At 45.6% G+C, this 21623-nt stretch overlaps 1 protein-coding gene and 1 long non-coding RNA gene across 5 annotated transcripts in view; both read left to right on the top strand.

Annotated features, from left to right (window-relative positions):
- Glmn (glomulin, FKBP associated protein) overlaps positions 1 to 21623 on the top strand; it is a 39950-nt gene that overhangs the window by 15621 nt on the left and 2706 nt on the right. For all 4 annotated transcript variants that reach the window (XM_032916455.1, XM_032916453.1, XM_032916451.1 and 1 more), the window contains 9 exons: positions 573 to 760; positions 7618 to 7671; positions 8123 to 8153; positions 8586 to 8675; positions 9479 to 9520; positions 9603 to 9676; positions 11648 to 11732; positions 12179 to 12285; positions 12859 to 12922. In XM_032916455.1, coding sequence (XP_032772346.1) covers positions 573 to 760; positions 7618 to 7671; positions 8123 to 8153; positions 8586 to 8675; positions 9479 to 9520; positions 9603 to 9676; positions 11648 to 11732; positions 12179 to 12285; positions 12859 to 12922 — 735 coding nt within the window. The remainder of the gene's footprint in view (positions 1 to 572; positions 761 to 7617; positions 7672 to 8122; positions 8154 to 8585; positions 8676 to 9478; positions 9521 to 9602; positions 9677 to 11647; positions 11733 to 12178; positions 12286 to 12858; positions 12923 to 21623) is intronic.
- Positions 12929 to 14001, top strand: LOC116912397. Its single transcript, XR_004389455.1, has 3 exons — positions 12929 to 13158; positions 13295 to 13345; positions 13469 to 14001. It is a non-coding gene; the product is annotated as an uncharacterized LOC116912397 (long non-coding RNA).

The raw sequence follows: 21623 nt of genomic DNA, 5'->3' as shown, positions 1-21623 counted from the left end.
AACTCAAAATCAATTGTTGAAGACCTGCATTGCACCAGCAGACCTCCTCACTGTCTTAGTCAGTGTTCTACTGCTGGGAAGACACTGTGACCATGGCAACTCTTAGGAAAGAAAGCATTTCCTTGGGGCTTCTTACAGTTTCAGAGGTTTGGTTCGTCATCTCCATGGTGGAGGGTGCGGCAGCACACTGGCAGACAGGGTGCTGGAGAAGCAGCTGAGAGTTCCCTCAGACCCACAGGCAGCAGGGAGAGTCAGGCCTGGCCTGGGCCTTTGAGACCTCAGAGCCACCCCCACTGACATACTTTAGCAAGGTCACACCTCCTACCACTCCTCAAGTAGCGCCACTCCTTGCTGACCCAGCATTCAAGTGTGTGATCCATGGGGCCATTCTTACTCAGACCCCTGCATCACCATTGGCACTTGAGAGGACCTAACAATGGAGTGACACTCAAGTGTCACAAACTGTGTATACCATCAAAGAGAAGGGGTATGGACAGGCTGTGGATGTGGGATAAGTGAATGATACAGAGTTTATAATGCCAATAGCTTCCTTTTTAAAAACCCATTTACAGGGATTTTTATCACAAATTGGATATCCTGTCCCCCAAATTATTCTTAATCATGGAAGGAAAAAAAGGACTTGGGATTACCTTGAATTTGAAGAAGAAGAAGACAGACAACTGGCAGACTCTGTGGCTTCTCTGACATACCTAGTCTTTGTTCAGGGCATCGGTATCGACCAGCTTCCCATGGTCTTAAGGTAAGTGTCAGTCTCAAACTCTAGGTTTATTTACTAGCCAGTACACGTATATTAATATACAAGCACACGAGAGGTGGCAGTTAGAGATGCCTAGAACTTTCTCCACCAGTAAAGGAAAGACATCAGGTGAGTGTGGCTTCAGGGAGAAGGGGTGGCGTGGAAAGGCATGGGCGTACGACAACATCATAGACAGACCAGGTGAGACCCAAGTGTATGGAACATTCGGCTTACAAAGGAAACAGCACTCTACCATCGAGAGTCAGGGAGAGTGCTTGGCGTGGGGAGAATCTGCCCCCGTGGAGTTGTAAGAGGAAGGAGAAGAGCCTTGATGAGCCCCACAGACACAGAGCATGGCGTTCTGCATGACACATGAGGCTTAGAGGTCTGTGATCTACACGGTCAACAGAGCTGGCCATGGGGGCCTCATACTTCCTGGCTTCTTCACTGATGCTATAGGGGGGCCTTGAGAGATCTTGCAGGCAGACTTTTCAGCTGAGGTAAGTAGAAGCCAGAATTACCAAACCTCTAAGCTTTAAAGGCTTACCCTCTGGTGACCAAGGGAACAACCACCCTGAGAATCATTGTGGGCACAGGAGACATGGAGACAAAATGATTTTGACTTTAACCCAGATCAGGAGACATACGGTTTCCTTAATGGGAAGTGCAGACTCCCTTGCAGAGGGAAGCAGAGGAGACTTGTAGCTAGAAACTGCATCTTTACCTCAAAGGGGTCAAACTGGCTCTGAGTGAATAATAATGCCTTAGCTGCTGCTCGATCTGTCCCAGGGCCACACGCACACCTGTGGTATGAGAGCATCTACAAGTGAGTCTTAGTATCAGCTGCAGGAGAAAGGAAGGGTGTTAAGCTTGCCACGTTGCTGGGCCAACCCCTGAGAACACCGACAAGCATTTAGGCCAGCAGCAGCGATGGCAGCATTATGCCCAGCAGGACTCAGTGCAGTGGACAGCAGCCCGAGCAGACAGTGCAAGGAGCCAGGTCTGAGAGCGAGCGTGTCAGCAGGATGGAGGGCAGCGGGCAGGCGGGTCGCTCTGTTAGTTCTCGTGTTCTGTCTTCACCACCACCCTGTGGGTCTTTCTCTTCCTCCTCCTCATGCTCTCTTCTTTTTACCACTTCATTTCACTTCTAATTTTACAAGCTTTAGAATTCCAATTTATCCTGTACACATCCTAGCTTTTTCCTATCCTTATGTGAGTATAGTTGTTTTCATTTTTCTTTCGTAATTAAATGTTTGTGGATCTTTGTTGTTGCTGTAGCCTGTCCCCACTTGTCCCTGATTGTCACCGCTCTAGAGGTGGTGGGACCTAGGAGAATGGCACCAGTAAACAAGGTAGACTAAAATCTCACACAATGGCCAACTTCAGTCAGAGCCCCAGACATTTATACTCAAGGTCATATGCGCCAAGTCTATGTGAGGAGAAGCATGAAACACATTCCAAGAACAGCTCCATGTTTGGAGAAACTAAGGTCACAGGGCGCATGTTTTCCTTGAGTATTCTTACAAGTGCTCAGATGTTTCTCACAGCTCCGTCCCTGGACCATGTTCCACACTCGTGTGTAGTGGGAGCTGAGAGTGGGAGAGCGTTGGCTCACGAAGACCCACAGAACGCATCTCTCTCCAGGAGCCAGCTCCAAACAATGAAGTGAGTGAAGTGCCAGAGAATTTAAACTTGGTTTTTAGCGAGGATTTCTAAAATCTATAGAAGAAAGGTACATCCAAGGGAAGAGGCACTTAGAGTGGGCATCCAAGAAACTCTCCATATGGAAATTTAGCTAAAATGTCAAATGTACAGAAAAAACAATATGGAAAGCTGTAAGGACGGAGTGCCAAGCTACTTTCAAAGGCAGACTCATCAGAAATTCATCTAACCCCAGCAAAAGGGAACAGACAAATCATGGGATGCTATACTTCAAGCTGAAAATAAATGGCTTCCCAAAATGGATACTACCATACCCAGCAAGGTTTAGGTGGTGATAAGGCCTTCCAAGATCAGTACAGACTGTTAAGTCTGCATAAGAAGATACATCAGGCAATCCTGCACACAGAGAAGCAGCATTGGGACGAGCAAGTCTCAGGACAAACATGACCAACAAGAGTTACTAAACCTCCAAAACAAGGTGAGTAAGTTAAAAAGTAAACCAGGACAACAACAGGAGTTAGCTGTGTGCCCCTCACTGTTAACCCTCAATGTGAACTCTCTTAACTGTCTGAGGGATTGTGCAGGTCAGCCGATGGGGTTAGAGTGATACCCGCTAGCTTCTATCCCTTTAAATTGATATGCGTGTGCATCTGTTCATGTGAGTGCAGATGCCAAGGAGGCTGGAGTTATTGGATCCCCTAGAGATGGAGGCACACGTGGCTGTGTGCCATCTGGTTTGGGTCCAGGGAACCCAACTCAGGTCCTCTACAAGAGCGGTGTGTGCTCTTAACTGCTGAGTCATCTCTTCACTCAAACTTCTTTTTATCTTTAAGAAACACACTCAGCACTTGGGAGGCCTTGAGTTCGAGGCCAGCCACAGGGAGTTCTTAGTGAGGGCTACATAGTGATACCCTGTCTCAAAGAAACACAGACAGACAGACAAACGTGGATGAGGATGGGGATGGGGAGAAGAATCCCACATACACCTAAAGTAATGGAAAATGATATTCTAAAAAGAGTGGAGTCTGAGAGTAAGCTGGACTAGCCTGTCTCTGATAGTAGAGACCCCAAGCAAAGTAATCGAGCCTGCCATGAAGAAGATATAATGTTTACACACAACTTCATAAACAGTGCAGATTCAGCATGGGGTAGGGTTCAGCACCCAGTCTCATCAGTAGACTGTCACTCAGAAGCACTAACAGATGAACGTTAGTGATGCTACGTCACAGATCAAGGCTGCTTAACAAATGTCTGCAGAGTATTTCCTCAACATCTTCAGATATGCATTCTTAACAGCTGCGAAGCTTCCTCCAAAAAGAAGTCACATTCTGAGCCATTAAACATGCTAAACTAAATTTTAAAAAAGAGTATCTGTCTTATCAGTCATAATGAGATAAAATTAGAAATCAGTAGCAGAAGCTATAGAAAATAGGCAAACACCTGGAGATTGATAACATAACACTCTTTTGACCAATCAGTGTCTTGAGGAAATTGGGGTAATTTAAAATTTCTTTAGAATCAACTGAAAAAAATATCACCTACTGTGAACTTTGGGATTAACCAAGGCAGTTCTGAGAGGAAATGTGTAGTTGTGAGTGCCTCCATTAGAAGTACCATGGGCTAGAGGGCTAGCATAGGTCAAGTGTGCTTTCTGCCTATTTAGAGAACCAGTGGTTCTGATCCTGGCACCCATGCAAGGCCACTCCCAACTGCTTTCAATTCCAGCTACAGGGGGTCTTATATCCTCTTCTGGTCTCAGTGGGCACACACACACACACACACACACACACACACACACACACACACGTGCACATTCATACACATATATCTCTTTTAATGTGTATGTGTGTGTGGAATCTCAGATAAAAAACTTGATGTATTTGAAGGTCTTAGAACAACAGAAGTAGCCCAAAACAAATTTAATAGAAGGAAGTAAATATCAGTGTGGTGAGATGGCTCAGTGGTTAAGAGCACCATCTGCTCTTTCAAGAGGTCCTGAGTTCAATTCCCAGCAACAACATCTCACAGCCATCTGAAATGGGATCTGGTGCCCTCTTCTGGCCACAGGTGTATGTGCAGGCAGAAAGCTTTACGCTGTATACATAATAAATAAGTAAATAAATACTTTTTTTAAAAAAAGATCAGTGTGGAAAGAAATGACATGTTATCTAACAGAGCAATACAAAAGATCAAAGAAACAGAGCAGTTCATTCATAAGGCAAATAAGTTGACAGACATTTAACCAAACTACCAACGAGAAGATGATGAAATTGTGATACAAGGTGATGATGTAGCCACTAAAATCCAGAGGGTCACTATGAATTACTTTGTTCTAGTAAATTGGAAAATCTAGACATCAGCACATCTCTAGTCATCTCTGACCTATCACAGTTGAACTGAGATATACTAAGAACCTAAATGGATCAATAACAAAGCATCTCCCAACAAAGAGAAGCCCAGGACTGTAAGACCCACCCCTGAATTAATTCCACCAGATGCTTAAACAGCTCTGACCGTTCTGATCCTGAAGCTGCCCCTCAGTGCACAGGGCAGGAGTAGGAATAACTGGCTGGGTGTGGAGCCGCGTACTTAGAATCTCAGAATGTGGGAGCCTGAGGCATGGAGAAGACCGTTTATGGCCAGCCTCGGCTGCACAGCGAATTCTAGGAAGTCTGAGTTAAATATCAAAACCATGATTAAAAACAAACGAACAAACCCAAACAAAACCCCCAGACAAGCAAGAGATGAGCACGTAAAGAAGGCTGAGTTGATAAAGCAACTGTCAGGACGGCCCGACTAACTTGAAATGGCTCGCAGGACCGGAAGTGGAGTTGATGACAGCACCCGTGAGGACGGCCGACTAACTTCAGGACTGGAAGTGGAAGAAAAGTGACTCCCAAAAGTCCTTTGACTTCTACATCAGTGTCATCATCTCCAGCGCCCATGTGCAGGCATGTACACAAGTAATACAGTATTAAAACCCCAAAAGACGACAACAAAATAAACATGAAAAGAAAACAACCCGCTCTCCTTGCTTAGCTTAGATGTAGAAATACTCAACAAAATGCTTCTGAGGCGAACTCTTCAGTGTCATGATAAGATCATTTATCGCACTCAATTTGGTCTCAGTTCAGATGAAGAAAGTGTTTCAGCATACATCAGGAAACCTAACTCAGGGCGTACGTATATTGACTCAAAGACAAATATCTGTGGTTGTCTCATTGTCAGATGCAGGAGATCCTTTGACAAGATTCAGTATCCCTTCCTGATTACAGCCCCAAAGAAACAGAAATAGAAGGACTGTGCATCACTGATTCAGGCCAACATCCCACTTCCAGTGACACACTGAGTACATTGCTTTTCAATCAGTAGGGCTGCCGTATCAAATAAACAATTAAAGTGCAGAAACATACTGCCCTAGTTCTAGAGGTGGGGAGTATGTGGTTATCAGAACTTGCTTGTTCCTGAGGGCTGGTGCTACAGTGTGCTTTCTGTTGCTACGATAGATACCATGGACAAAAGCAACTTGAAGAAGAAAGGGTTCATTTGGATTCCATTTTCCCTCATAATCCGTCTTTGAAGGAAGTCAGGACAGGAGCACAAGGAAGGAGCTTGGAGCAGGAACCCTGCTTACTTGGGGCTTACCGTGTGGCTTGCTCGCTGGCTCAGGCTCAGCTGTCTCTTTAACAGCCCAGACCAGTGTACCTAGGGAATGGTGCTACCTACTGTGGGCTGGGCCACCCATGTCAATCACAGCCATAGACACAGGCCAGGCTCACCAAGGTAACTCTGCACTTGAAATTCTCATTTCCTGGATGAGCCTAAGTTGTGTCAAGTTGACAATAAACTAGGGAGTCCAGCTAGGAAGAAGAATTTCCATGCTTCTCTGCATTTGGATCTTTAATGGTCTTTGCCTTCATATCCCTACATCATTCTTTGTGATGCCGTGTTTTACCTCTCTGCCTGGCGTGCTTTGGCGCCACAGGCATGCCAGCTCGGAGAAGGCTGGGCAGTCTGGAAAGGAGAGTCCACAACCTCTGTTTCCCTTTGGGGCATCAGATGCTGCTACATGCCTCACCAGAATGGGAAAGTGGGGTCTGGGATAAATGCTGTAGTTCCCCATCTCCTCTCTGGGAACCCAGGCCCTGCCAGTGTACTGCTCGGAAGTCAGGAACTTGGGTCTGAGGTCCACACTTCCCCTCAGGGCATGTGCAGGTCCACATTTCCCTTCGGGGTGTATATACCAGGCTGGAAGGGGGAAGGCAGAGTCTGAGATGAGCAGGATCTGGTCTCTTTGGTAGTGAGTACTGGAGGGGTGGGAGAAGAGAAAAGCCTTCTTCTGGAGTCTTCGGTGTGACTCATTTAGGCAGAGGCCTTTCTGCATCTTTAGTGAAACAGCTCTTTGAGGCAATGCTTGCCCGACTATATGGCCTTATTGGCAGAAAATGTGAAGCATATTGCTTTATTCAGGTGAGCCAGGGATTATATACCTCTTGGGGGAAGGGCGGGATGGTATCTAGGAAGGGAAGGTCATTGGCTGAAGGCTAAGACTATCTAGATACCTAATTAGTGCCTGTGATCCTCTCAGTTGGGTGTCATGGTTACGTGTTCCAGGGCAGGTACAGAAACAGGCAGGGAAGGGCTCCACTCTTGCCATTCTCAAATCTCTGAGATTCCCCAGAGTTTGAGCTCACTCAGCCTCATCCACTCAACTCACCTGCCCCCATTTTTTTTTTTAATGATTCATTTAGTTATATTTATTTGTGTGCCTGCAGAAATCTGAAGTGGACATTTGATCCCTGGGGCAGGATTACAGGTAGTTGTGGGCCACCTGACATCTGTGCTGGAAACTGAAGTTCTCTGCAAAAGCAGTATGGGCCTTCTTTCCAGCCCCTGAATTTCCTATTTAGTAGGCATGAGGTACTGGGTGAGAGCTGACCTCCAAAGACCTACTGTATGTAACTCAATAAATTCTTAAGTCCAATCTTGTGAGTTCAGGAGGCTCTGAGTCCAACATATGTTTTTGAAGGAGAACACAATTCAAACAGTATGTGTATGTGTGAGAGATTCGGGGGCTATAATTGGAGATCAGTGTTAAGAGTGCTTATCTAGCATGTGTGAGGCCCTGGTTTGCTCAGTGGTTGAGGAGAAGAAATTGCTGTTTCTTAACATATTTTTAAAATTATTTCCCATTTTAGCCCTTCATACCTTTTGCAGTTGAACATGGAGCACATTGAAGTGCTTCTGCAAAGGTAAGAGCATTTGGATGAAGTCCCAGGGTTAACTGTAACAGTCACTGGGAGGAGAGGACGGTGGGGGGAGGACGGTGGGGGAGAGGGGGTCCGGGTTCCCGATCATCCTTAACAATATCAAGTACTGAGGCCAGGGGTGTACTACATGAGACCCTTTGGCAAACAGCACCAACAAAAAGAGCATGTTGACTGACTCTTCTACAGAATTTCTCCTCAGCGTACATATCATTTAAATAATTAATTTTGAGACAGCCTTGGAATGAGCCCTGGTTAGTGTCTAATACTGGATCCTCTTACTTCAGCCCTCCAAGTGCTAGTGTTACAGGTGTGCACCAATCATTCCAGATAATGAAGACCTTATATTTCAACTTTTATTTGCTCATCCTAAAGTAAGGAATCATTCTAAATAAATTATGAAACCATAGTGATAACTTTTAATGTTTTCTTTCAGAACAGAACAGTCTGTCTACTCCAAAGGCTTGGTAAGGTTTCTTTACTGTCATTGTGCATGTGTGTGTGTGTGTGTGTGTGTGTGTGTGTGTGTTTCTGTGTGTGTCTGTGCGTGTGTGTGTGTGGGGGTACTATCATTGTGCGTGTGTGCATGTGTGTATATGGGGCTACTATCATTGTACATTTGTATGTGTATATGTGCCTGTGTGCGCATGTGTGTGTGTGTGTGTGGTGGAGGGGTGCATGCATGTGCACACTTGTAGAGGCCAGAGGACAACCTGCAGAGCTATTTCTCTCCATTGTGTGGGTTCTGGGGATTCATGTCATCAGGCCTAGGGTAAGCCCCTTTCTTTGTTGAGCCATCTCATTGGCCTGTTTGCTAGCATTATAAATTGTAAAAGTAACTGTCAGCTGCGCCTTATGTGCATATATGTGCATGTATGTTCATGTGTGTTCATCTGCAGGAACTGCTGGAGACTAGCTTATTGAGATTAGAAGACAACAGCCTATGTTATCAGTACCTAGAAATCAAGAGTTTCCTTGCTGTGCCTCAGGTAAGCAGAATATGTATTCAGATGTTGCAGCAGCTCTTGTCTCTTCTGAACTGTACTAAGGCAACGTGTGCTGTGTGCAACTCCTCTCCTCTGTTCTCCACCCCTGTAAGTGCTGCTGTGACCTCCAGCTGAGCCTGCAACTCAGTTTCTGTGCACATGGACATGGTCCGCTTTCTGTGCTGCCATGACAAAAGAAGACTACTTGCTAGGTGGCTAGTAAGACAACGGAACTGAATTTTAAATTCTATTTTGATTAATTTAGACTCCTAGGATTAACGTATACTTAAATAGCTATTGGCGACCATCCTGGTTGATGGCCTAAGGGAGGCCCGGAAGCAAAGCCCCTGGCCTTCTGACTTAGGCTCTCTCTCAGTCATATCCTCTCTCACTGATAAAGGCCTGAAGCCAGTTGTTCTCTTTGTAGGCCTTAGCTGTGAAGGTTAATATTTAAGTAGAAAGGTGTAGCTTTTGCTACTGCACTAAGCTTGATTATATTTAATTAATGCATTATATTTCTGCATATTTGATTGGATTTCCTTGCTTTCCTACAAATAATTGAAAATTACCATTCACTTTAAAATTACACATATTTACATCTCATTTCATGCTATGTATAAAACTAATTGTAGTTACTTTGCCATGTAATAGCGAAAGGCCAGAGGAGCAGGTCTCCGAGGCTCACACATACCCTTTCTATATCCTCTTTCTCTCAACTCTGAGTTAGCACCTCGGGATAATTGAACTTTGCAGAAAGAATCTGTTTACATCTGGATTTAAAATGTTTTTTTTTTCTCTATTTCTAGGGCTTAGTCAAAGTCATGACACTCTGTCCCATTGAGACACTGGTATGTATGATTTGGGGTAACTGGTGAGTTACAGTAAGATGCTCTAATGGGTAATGGAGTTGCACTCTTTGTTTCATTTCAGAGGAAAACAGGGTTAGCCATGCTTCAGCTGTACATCGACAAGTTGGACTCCCAAGGCAAATACACATTATTTAGGTAGGTACCAGCTGATGAGCTAGGCCCTTTTCCTTGCCTGACGAGACAGCTGAGGAAACAACCTATGGAGAGAGCTTATTGGGCCTGGTGTTTCCAGAGGTGCAGTCTGGCCTGCCGGCTCCTGTGCTGTGAGCACGGGGAAGGTAATGGACAGAGTTGTCGCCTCTCTCAAGGACGCCATTATAATATGACTCAGTCAAGGGGTAATCTATTGACTGGCTTGAGCCTCAGGACTTAACCAATCACTTCAACAAGTCTGTCAGCTGCACCCGGTCTTTAACACATGAGCTTTAGGTGTGTGGCTGATCAAAGTCTATTAGTGTCATGTAATTATTTAAAGGGACAGCATTTGTACAGTGTCTGTAAACCAGAAATGAGCTTTTCAATATCATGGCCTCGTGTACTATGCACGTAGGAGTGTGTGAGTGCCGTCTGGTTGGAGCACTGTGACCTGAGGCACTCTCGAAGGTAACTGAGGTTGATGTTGCTCCTGCTGGAGCTGCTGGACCCTGACAGAACTCAGTGGTCTCCATTAGTCACAGCTCACTGAGGCACCAGAGGCCAGCTGTCACCTTGACAGGTTTGTCACTTCAAGTTACTCTTAGATCTTTCTAGTAGAGTGTCTAGGCAACAAGTTAGAGACTAGACAACTTCAGGCTACATCATAAATGCAGGCTTCATAAAGCTGTACAGAGTTTGTGTGGGAACTCTACTGTCCTAATATTAGGAGGTAGGCCTGTTCTAATAACACTGACATAACTAATGCTAAAGTTAGCCGGCAGATCTTAGCCTGGTTTACTCTGTTCACTCATAAGAGTGAGTTATGGACTGATTTAAGCAACAGTGAAATGCTGAAAGGTCTTTGGCTGTGCCCACTACTAGCAACCTTGAGCCCATCCTTTTCTTCAGCTGATAATACAGTCAGACCTAGGTCACAGTCTCAGCCCTGAGATCTTAGACCACAGTCAGACCTAGATCACAGTCTCAGCCCTGAGATCTTACCCCAGAGTCAGACCTAGATCACAGTCTCAGCCCTGAGATCTTATACCAAGTTTCTTATTTTGTTCTACTAGTACTCTACCAAGAGATCCCTTTTTCTTAGACTTTCTTAGTAGCTTTTGGCTCATGGCTTCGGCTCGTGGCTTCAGTCTGGGAGCTTGCACTGTTGCTTCGGGACAGACTATCATGGTAGTGTAGGTAGCAGAAGGGCTGCCTCAGTTCACACAGGCCAGGAACACAAACATGGGTTGCTAGAAAGGGTTTTCTTCAAGCAAACGTCCCAAGTGACCTAGCTCAGGGTTAGGGCTAGGATTAGGGAGGCCATGACACCTAAAGTGCTCGCACCAGCTGAGAACCAAGATTTCAGCACATGAGCCTTTCGGGGACACTGGAGAGCGGAGCCATTAGCACTCACCGGGTCTCATTAAGCAGCATTGGCCTCTTTCACGGGGAGCAGTTCTGAAAGTTTTTAGGGTAAACTAGTGCTCATTCTTGCCATGTTATCGTGACCATATGTATAAAAGAGACTTGAATTTGGTTGAATAAAAATTTCTTGTTGGAGGGCTGAGGAGACAGCTCAGTGAATAGAACCCCTTCATAAGCATGGGACCCGTGCTCTGATCTCCAGAGTCAGCATGAAAAGCGAGGCACGGTCACATGCACCTGGAGCCCCGGCTGGAGGGACGGGAACAGGAGGATTGCTGGGACCATCTCAGAACCATAAGGAGACTGAGAGAGCAGGACCCCGCTGCTCTCTGGCCTCTGTGCACACACATGCACACACTAAAGAAAGAGAAAAAGATCCAGTTATGCATACAACTTACCAGTTAGTAAAAGCAAAACCTGTCAAGATGACCTTGTAGTTGCCTGACCACATTGATAATTGTCTTTGCTGTGAATTTTATACTCTGAAAAGTTATATAAAGTCCAATTGAATTGCATAATCTTATGTGTTATAATTATGCTTTCAAGGTGCTTACTAAATACGAGTAATCACTCAGGTGTGGAAGCCTTTGTAATTCAAAATATCAAAAATCAGATTGATTTATCATTTAAGGTAAGAGCGCAGACCAGGTAAGGGGTCATTTACCAATTTATTTGTTCTCGTGTGGCATATGTCAGTATGGTTTACTCACAGTATTTTTATGTCTATAATAGTAAAGAATAATTCTCTATTTAAAAAATAAACACGACCCCACACCCCTGAATTTTAAAAACTTCTTAGCTATAAACTTAAACTGCATTTTTCTCTTGGCTTTTATTGTGCTGTGTGCTTCAGAAATAAAGACTTGATCACATCTGTATTTGAATATGCATAACCCCACGTAGGAAAGAGACCACCAGTGTTCTCACCCTGGCAGGATTTCCACACGTGTCTAGAAAGAGAACAGGCACGTGGAAGTGAAAGTCACATGTTTGTTAGCGTATAATAGGTGTGTACTGTTGGGTAATTGAGTATGTAAGATTATCATACTATTACATAGACTTCCTTTTGCTTTTCAGAAAACCCATAACAGGTGGTTTGCAGGCGCACAGCTGACCTCTCTGTTAGACCTGGTCCTGTCCCTCCCTGAGGGCGCTGAGACAGATTTACTGCAGAACTCAGACCGGTGAGGTGACCACCACGCAGGTTCTGGTAGTCAGCTGCCTAAACTGAGGAGTATGATTTCCTGTGATTTTATGACCTGTAATAGTTCATAAAAGTATGTAAAGTTTCCTATTTGTTACTCAGTGACTTATACAGAAACAAAACCTCTTCTTTGAAGAACAGTGAGGTACTGAGCATTACACAGAGATTCGAAACCACTCATTTGTGACTAAGAATCTCACAAAACAGTTCACAAAGGGCTTAGGTATTTGGGTCCACTTTCTCCCTATAGAACATTTACTTTTAGTGTATTGGGATGGATGTGGAGAAGTGCTTGTATTAATAAAGAGAATCCTGAGTCCTGGGAAGAAGTGGTTGGTGGTCTTGAGGACAAGGGGAAAGCGCTCACCTTGTATTTGTAGCTTAGATCAGAACAGTGACAAGCTGTGGCCGGTCCACAGGTGGGGTGAACCGCTTCTCACGGCACACATATAGCCAGCGGTATTTCCACGGCTGTAACTCGCTTCATAAAACACTGCAGTTGTTGACTACATACATTTATACTGCAAGTAACAAATCATTTCTTAATCAACAGGATTATGGCTTCACTAAATTTGTTGAGGTATTTGGTTATCAAAGATAATGAAGATGACAACCAAGTAAGTGAGTGACTTGGAAAGGAACCTGTGAGTATATTCAGGATGGGAAGGAGTGTGTGAACTTTTCTGGAGTATTATCCTAAGCCATTATGCGCTATCTTTATGAAGCACCTGGTCTGCCATGTGCCACTTCCCAGGCACCCTCGCTTTTCACATTTCACCTGTTGTTCTGCACGCTGCTGCTCTTTTGTAGCAAGTCTCATTAAGTCCTGTTGTTAGGTAAGTCCTGTTGCTAGGTAAGTCCTGTTGCTAGGTAAGTCCTGTTGTTAGGTAAGTCCTGTTGCTAGGTGAGTCCTGTTGTTAGGTAGGTCCTGTTGGTAGGTGAGTCCTGTTGGTAGGTAGGTCCTGTTGGTAGGTAAGTCCTGTTGGTAGGTAAGTCCTGTTGGTAGGTAAGTCCTGTTGGTAGGTAAGTCTTGTTGGTAGGTAGGTCCTGTTGGTAGGTAAGTCTTGTTAGTAGGTAAGTCTTGTTGATAGGTAGGTCCTGTTGGTAGGTAAGTCTTGTTGGTAGGTAAGTCATGCTAAGCCCTGTTGGTAGGTAAGTTGCAGGCTTTGTGCTAACTGACCTCCTGGAGCTCCACAAACACGTAAACATTTTACTTTACTTATCTTTCTCTATGCATGGTTCCGGATTTTAATCCTAGCTATATGAAATAAAATTATTTGGTATCACCTCATCAGACATGACAAAATGAAGTATATTTAGCCCTAAAACTGAGTTTGTTAATGGCAGTTTTTGAATGGTATGTAGGAAGTTGGGTATTATTAGTAGCACTTCGTTAGAAGTGTTCAATAGGTAGAAAGCTATTTGACGGAGATTTGTCATACAGTAAAATCACATTTACTTTTGAGCTCCTTTCCACCTACTCCATCCTAATAATTGCTCTCCTATTACCTATAACCACATGAATCATGTTGTTAAAATGGCCTTTTTAAAAAAAGCAATAGGAAGAATGAAAATAATTAAGTTTCACATAAAAGTGCCAGAGAGATCTTTTATACTCAGATAAGTAACCGCCTAGGCTGAGCAGTCTGAGGAGCAGCAGTCTGTGAGGAGCGGCAGTCTGTGAGGAGCAGCAGTCTGTGAGGAGCAGAAGTCTGAGGAGCAGCAGTCTGTGAGGGGGCAGTCTGTGAGGAGCAGCAGTCAGTGAGGAGCAGCAGTCTGTGAGGAACAGCAGTCTGTGAGGAGCAGCAGTCAGTGAGGAGCAGCAGTCTGTGAAGAGCAGCAGTCTGAGAGGAGCAGCAGTCTGTGAGGAGCAGCAGTCTGTGAGGAGCAGCAGTCAGTGAGGAGCAGCAGTCTGTGAGGAGCAGCAGTCTGAGAGGAGCAGCAGTCTGTGAGGAGCAGCAGTCTGTGAGGAGCAGCAGTCTGTGAGGAGCAGCAGTCTGTGAGGAGTAGCAGTCTGTGAGGAGTACAGTCTGTGAGGAGCAGAAGTCTGAGGAGCAGCAGTCTGAGGAGTGGCAGTCTGTGAGGAGCAGAAGTCTGAGGAGCAGCAGTGTGTGAGGAGTAACAGTCTGAGGAATAGCAGTCTGTGAGGAGCAGCAGTCTGTGAGGAGCAGCAGTCTGTGAGGAGTAGCAGTCTGTGAGGAGCAGCAGTCAGTGATGAGCAGCAGTCTGTGAGGAGCAGCAGTCTGTGAGGAGTAACAGTCTGTGAGGAGTAGCAGTCTGTGAGGAGTAGCAGTCTGTGAGGAGCAGCAGTCTGTGAGGAGTAGGAGTCTGAGGAGCAGCAGTCTGTGAGGAGCAGCAGTCTGTGAGGAGCAGCAGTCTGTGAGGAGTAGGAGTCTGTGAGGAGCAGCAGTCTGTGAGGAGCAGCAGTCTGTGAGGAGCAGCAGTCTGTGAGGAGTAGCAGTCTGTGAGGAGTACAGTCTGTGAGGAGCAGAAGTCTGAGGAGCAGCAGTCTGAGGAGCGGCAGTCTGTGAGGAGCAGTGTGTGAGGAGGAACAGTCTGAGGAATAGCAGTCTGTGAGGAGCAGCAGTCTGTGAGGAGCAGCAGTCTGTGAGGAGTAGCAGTCTGTGAGGAGCAGCAGTCAGTGATGAGCAGCAGTCTGTGAGGAGCAGCAGTCTGTGAGGAGTAGCAGTCTGAGAGGAGTAGCAGTCTGTGAGGAGCAGCAGTCTGTGGGGAGCAGCAGTCTGAGGAGCAGCAGTCTGTGAGGAGCAGCAGTGTGTGAGGAGCAGCAGTCTGTGAGGAGCAGCAGTCTGTGAGGAGTAGCAGTCTGTGAGGAGTAGGAGTCTGTGAGGAGCAGCAGTCTGTGAGGAACAGCAGTCTGTGAGGAACAGCAGTCTGTGAGGGCAGCAGTCTGTGAGGAGTAGCAGTCTGTGAGGAGCAGCAGCAGTCTGTGAGGAGCAGCAGTCTGTGAGGAGCAGCAGTCTGTGAGGAGCAGCAGTCTGTGAGGAGTAGCAGTCTGTGAGGAGTAGCAGTCTGTGAGGAGCAGCAGTCTGTGAGGAGCAGCAGTCTGTGAGGAGCAGCAGTCTGTGAGGAGCAGCAGTCTGTGAGGAGCAGCAGTCTGAGGCAGCAGTCTGTGAGGAGCAGCAGTCAGTGAGGAGCAGCAGTCTGTGAGGAGTAGCAGTCTGTGGAGGGAGTACAGTCTGTGAGGCAGAAGTCTGAGCAGCAGTCTGAGGGAGTGGCAGTCTGTGAGGCAGAAGTCTGAGGAGCAGCAGTGTGTGAGGAGTAACAGTCTGAGGAATAGCAGTCTGTGAGGAGTAGCAGTCTGTGAGGAGTAGCAGTCTGTGAGGAGCAGCAGTCTGTGAGGAGTAGGAGTCTGAGGAGCAGCAGTCTGTGAGGAGTGGCAGTCTGTGAGGAGGAGTCTGAGGAGCAGCAGTCTGTGAGGAGCAGCAGTCTGTGAGGAGCAGCAGTCTGTGAGGAGCAGCAGTGTGTGAAGAGCAGCAGTCTGTGAGGAGCAGCAGTCTGTGAGGAGCAGCAGTCTGTGAGGAGCAGCAGTCTGTGAGGAGCAGCAGTCTGTGAGGAGTAGCAGTCTGTGAGGAGCAGGAGTCTGTGAGGAGCAGCAGTCTGTGAGGAGCAGCAGTCTGTGAGGAGCAGCAGTCTGTGAGGAGCAGCAGTCTGTGAGGAGCAGCAGTCTGTGAGGAGCAGCAGTCTGTGAGGAGCAGCAGTCTGTGAGGAGCAGCAGTCTGTGAGGAGCAGGAGTCTGTGAGGAGCAGCAGTCTGTGAGGAGCAGCAGTCTGTGAGGAGCAGCAGTCTGTGAGGAGTAGGAGTCTGTGAGGAGCAGGAGTCTGTGAGGAGCAGTCTGTGAGGAGCAGCAGTCTGTGAGGAGCAGCAGTCTGTGAGGAGCAGCAGTCTGTGAGGAGCAGCAGTCTGTGAGGAGCAGCAGTCTGTGAGGAGTAGGAGTCTGTGAGGAGTAGGAGTCTGTGAGGAGCAGCAGTCTGTGAGGAGCAGCAGTCTGTGAGGAGCAGCAGTCTGTGAGGAGCAGCAGTCTGTGAGGAGCAGCAGTCTGTGAGGAGTAGCAGTCTGTGAGGAGCAGGAGTCTGTGAGGAGCAGCAGTCTGTGAGGAGCAGCAGTCTGTGAGGAGCAGCAGTCTGTGAGGAGCAGCAGTCTGTGAGGAGCAGCAGTCTGTGAGGAGCAGCAGTCTGTGAGGAGTAGCAGTCTGTGAGGAACAGCAGTACCCACAGCAGATCTAGTAGACTCAGTAATTTGACCTCATGTCTCTTCACCCAGAAATACTTCATTGCTATTATCCATTCTGGCTTAGTCTGTACTAGACGATAGTTTCAATATTTTATGATGAAAATATTAAAATGTCCTGCAATGGCAGAGAACGTTACAGCAGCCATCCATTTCCAGAGCCTACTCCACCTGCTCCCGTGTATCATCTCCCTCTCTATCAATTCTTGTGTTTTTGGTGCCTTTCAAAGTTAACTGTGGACATCAGCATATTTTCTCCCAAATATTTCCGCATATATTTCATTAGGCAAAGTTAAATCTCTGTCAGCAGTTTTTCTGTGAAGTAAAATTTACATAAATAATATACACAGGTTTTCAATGTGTAGTCATGAGTCTTGGTTTGGCTTGGCTTTCAAACACAGATGTATAGATCTTTGTATCGTGTGCCATTATCACCATGGTCCACCCAACCCCAGCAGAAGTGGTTCTGTCCTGCCCACAGGTCATTCTTCACAGTCATTCTTCATAGTGCTGAGAGAAGTAGTCTTTGTCCTGCTCATTAACCCTCTCTGACAGGAAGGATCAACAATTCATTCAAGGGCAGAGGTCTAGGAAGTAATAGAACTTTTAAAATTAAAGTAACTCTGATCCGCAGTGCTAAAAACAGAAGAGAACAGTCTCAGTTGAGCAGCACTGGGCCCTGGGCCTCTGGCAACGTCCTTAGGGGAGGTGGGAGCAAAGCTTTGCGGTAATCAAGAAGGCAGAACTTACACAGGAGTGGATGTGACTGCTTGACACAAAGCATGCTCCTGATGCAGAAGGCCTCCTATAGTTGCTGTAATGTACACCTAACCAGGGTCAGAGGCTCAGAAGGACGGCAATGCCTTGCTGTACTTCAGTGAGTTACAGACGACAGCCTGTTTACTTTCCGGAGTCCTCCCAGCCGTACTGTCCCCCTCCCAGGTCCCTGCGTGTTTCCTGACTTTGTCCCGCATCTCAGCCTCCTGTCAGCTCAGAACCTTACAGACTGATGTGTCCCATCTCTGGTCTTTAGAAGCCATGCTCTCTGCTGTTGGGATTCGGTAGGCAGTTATTACTTGTTTTGGGCTACAAGTTTATTTTAAAGCAGAGCCCAGTTGTGCCATTTACCTTTTGCTCTTCACTCAAATCCTTTCTAATGCCTGTTTATTCAAAAGTCAAACGTACCAGGACCAGTAGCCCTGTGGCAGAATAACTGTCGTGAGGACATGGATTCAAACCTCAGCACCACAACACAAAAGTGAAATGAAACGAAGCACACACACGCACACGCCCCATGCATGCACACACACGCACACGCACATGCACAGAGTCTGCAGAGCTACACAGCTACAGTAGCAGAAGTTCTTCGGACTGAAGTGGTAAAAGTTCAGTGCTACCACTTAATAAATGAGGCACCTGTTAGGAGAAAGAGCCAAGAAGGGGACATGGCCATGCCCTTTTCCATTTATTATGGTTCACTATGTCTTTGCAAGATTCTCACCTGTCCCAGAACCTATTTTTATGGTGGTGTAGAAATGTCTAGTGGGGTTGGGTAGGCTGCAGTGAATGTTCAGTGCGTAGTTAAGTCAGAACTCAAAAGTTAAGTCAATGATGGGTACAAGATGAGAGGCAGACAGTTGCAAGGATTTCAAAAGTTCAGTTCTTATTGTAAAAAATCGCTTTAATTTTTTAACATTAGAGAGGAAAGAAATCTTAAACCTACTTCTTTGGTGCTTTAAAAAGATCTGGTAACTTTCATGTAAGACAGAGATACTTTTACCTCATAGAATCTTCCCTCCTATGTGCTTCTAAAAACAGTACGTTCATTATAGAAAACACTGGATTATGCTGAACAGCATGTGAAAGAAAATTCTCTTTAGTCTAATTTCGAAGGGTGTTTTTATTACTCAATGTTTTAATGTTATGGAACTACAAATTAAAATAAATTATTGCCCTTGGCTAGATGCCACGGCTCGTGCTTATAATTACAGCCCTTGGGAAGGGAGGTTAGCACAGAAAAAGAAACTGAAGTGTTTATACAGTGTATATACCTTTGTTGCTGTTTGTAAGTCCATCCTGTGCTATTGCTTCTGTTATCTCTGTGTGTGTGTGTGTGTGTGTGTGTGTGTGTGTCCATGTATCTACTAGTGAAGGTCAGAGGACAGCTTTCAGGAATTGGTTCTGTCCTTCTATAATGTGTTTCCCAGGATTAAACTCAGATTGTTAGAGTTGGCAGTGAAGGCCTTAACCCACTGAGCCTTCTTGCTGGCCTCTTGTCCATACTGACCTGGAACTTGCTATGTAGCCAACAAAACACAAATTCTGGATTATAAAACCCTTGTACTGGTTGAACAGGCACAATAAAAAACAGGCCAGTTGGTGAATTCCATCTAGATTTATCTTGTCCTGACTATGAAGAGTCTCCATCTGTGGGAAGGTGTGTACCCTCAGGACGACTTTGCTCAGTTCTGGAGGGTGCTTGATAGCCCAGGGGACACTAGCATACAGACTCCCACCCACATCCCCATTCCTCTTCTAGGGCAGCCCAGTAAAACTCAGCAATTACAACTCAGTACTTTCTCTGATTTTCGTTTCCAAGAGTGGGCTTCACCATGTGCCTCTGGCTGGCTTAGAACTTTGCCAACATCTTACGTATATTAATACATACATATTTTTATATTAAGTGACATAGATATAAAAAAGTGTTAATTGGGGTTGGGGATTTAGCTCAGTGGTAGGCGCTTGCCTAGGAAGCGCAAGGCCCTGGGTTCGGTCCCCAGCTCGGAAAAAAAAAAAAAAAAAAGTGTTAATCACCTGGTTATGAGTTAATGGCTACCTCTTGAGTAAAGGGAACTTCAACCATAACTAACACTTTCTTTTGAATAAGTAAAGCTAAGTGTAGGTCAAATCCTTGAGAGAGGATTCAGTGGTTAAGAGTACTGGTTGTGGACCGAGTAGTTGGGCTGGGTAGTTGGGGCCCACGGTGCCTTTAATCCCAGCACTTGGGAGGCACAGACAAGCAGATCTCTGTGAGTTCAAGGCTGCCTGGTGAATTCTAGGATATCTAGGGCTGTCTTATGTACAATGGAACTATCTCAACAAAAATAACACACACACACACAAACAGTGCTACTCTTGTGGAAGACCTAGGTTTGATTCTCAGCACCCACTCTAATCTCAGGAGATCAAGTGCCCTCTTCTGGTCCCTCAGTGCATACATTATAGTACACAGATTTATATTCAGGCAAATCACTCATACACATTCAAAAAAGAAGTGTTAAGAGTTCTTCATGTATGCAGTACATTTGCCTGTCCACAACAACCTCCTCAGCCTTGGAAGCAGCAGCTCTAGTTGTGCTTATAAACTACAGGTAAAGGAAAGTGGGACGTTTATGTAAAGGGGGGTAGATGTGGAGACAGGAGTTAGCCCAAGGATAGATGGAGAGGTGTGAGCAGACCCGAGAACAGTGCTGACACGAGCACCATGCTGGTTCTCAGGCTTGTGCGAGTGCAAGCCAGAAATGCACATAAAGAACAACGTCCTATTACCACAGGATTGCTACACCAAGAAGAAACGAGAACTAGAGCTGGCAGGGTGGCTCTGTGGGTGCAGCCATGCCTGAGCTGAGAGATGTGGAAGAAAGAGAAGCAACATGGCAGAATTGTGCTCTGATCGCCACATGGGGCTGTGACCTGCACATGTCACATGCACACTAAACATAAGCAGGGAGCATGGCTCAGCAGCTACGGTGGCCTGCGAGCTCAGTCTCTGGATCCCACCAACTCCAGACTGTCCCTTTGACTTCCACATCGATACCACAGCATGGTATCTATACACACACACACACACAGATTTACAAAATAAATGAAAATAAAAGCAGGAATCACACACCCATCACCCCTTGTTATTAAATGCTTCTTGGCACTTTGAGCATTTTTCTCTTTTAAATAAAAAACAAGTCATGCTATGTAAAATAGTTTCTTCCACTCAACAGTATTTATCAAGGGAAAAAGCAATGGCTATGTAGTTTCCCATTGTGTGACTTACCACTACTTAACATTCCTGTTAGGAGACATATTCTTGCATTCTCTTTCATTAAACATTGTTTTTAAAGACTTCTCTACAATGCAAGCATTACAGATTGATCTTTTTTTTCCCAGGATGGATCCATAGATGTTGATGGACTAGATAGGTATACTTTTGAAGTTTGAATTTGAATCTGGTTTCTCGTTAGACCTCTGCATTTCCCATCAGTGGACCAGACACTGAGTTTCACGGCTGTGCTTTCAGGGCTGCAGAGGATGCTTCTACCCTGGACCCCTTACTCTGGTGCCTGCTCCCTCCTCCCACTGCTTCTGTTCTCCTCAGTCAGTCAGTACCTCTTCCCCTTGTCTTTTCCTTTAAAAAAAAAAAAAAGTGTCGATCCTGCATCTGAGAGACAATGAGTCATCTGCCTGAGTGTCTGTCTTACTCTCATTTTCCTGGAATGACATTCTTTAATGTCAGGATAATACTCTGTTGTATATACATACCAGATTTCCTTTCTGTGTCCTGTTTGCAGGCACCTAAGCTGGCTCTGTAACTTGGGTATTGTGGGTAGGGCACAGTCTATCTGCGTATGTGAGAATCACTACTATACGTTAACAACAATGTATGGGTGTGACAGATTTCAGGGGAAGTATGTGCGGAGGCATTGTTATATTGGTCTAGCTTTCATTCACAGAATTCCTGTACCTCGTTATAGAGCAAGTACCTTCCATCTCGTTGATGTGGTTAAGGAACCTGAACCCTTTATTCCTCTTTCCAATGTAAAGAGTATCTGAGGTCTTATACCACCAATGCCTTGCACTTCTCCTTCCTTTAAAAAAGGAAATGTGGAAGGAAGGAACTACTGCTCCCTTTTTTGTACCAGCAGTATAAATGATCTTGACACAAAAACTCAGATATATGACAGAATAATGCTAAACTGACCATCTGTCCGGGTCATCAAGAAATCCAAAGTTAGTTTTGTTAAAGGTCTCCATCAGTATTCTAGAATGTGACCTGTGGCAAGCACATCACCTGAGAAG

Source organism: Rattus rattus, chromosome 11, assembly GCF_011064425.1.
Source record: "Rattus rattus isolate New Zealand chromosome 11, Rrattus_CSIRO_v1, whole genome shotgun sequence".
NCBI lineage: Eukaryota > Metazoa > Chordata > Mammalia > Rodentia > Muridae > Rattus > Rattus rattus.
This window is presented reverse-complemented; position numbering and strand designations above follow the sequence as displayed.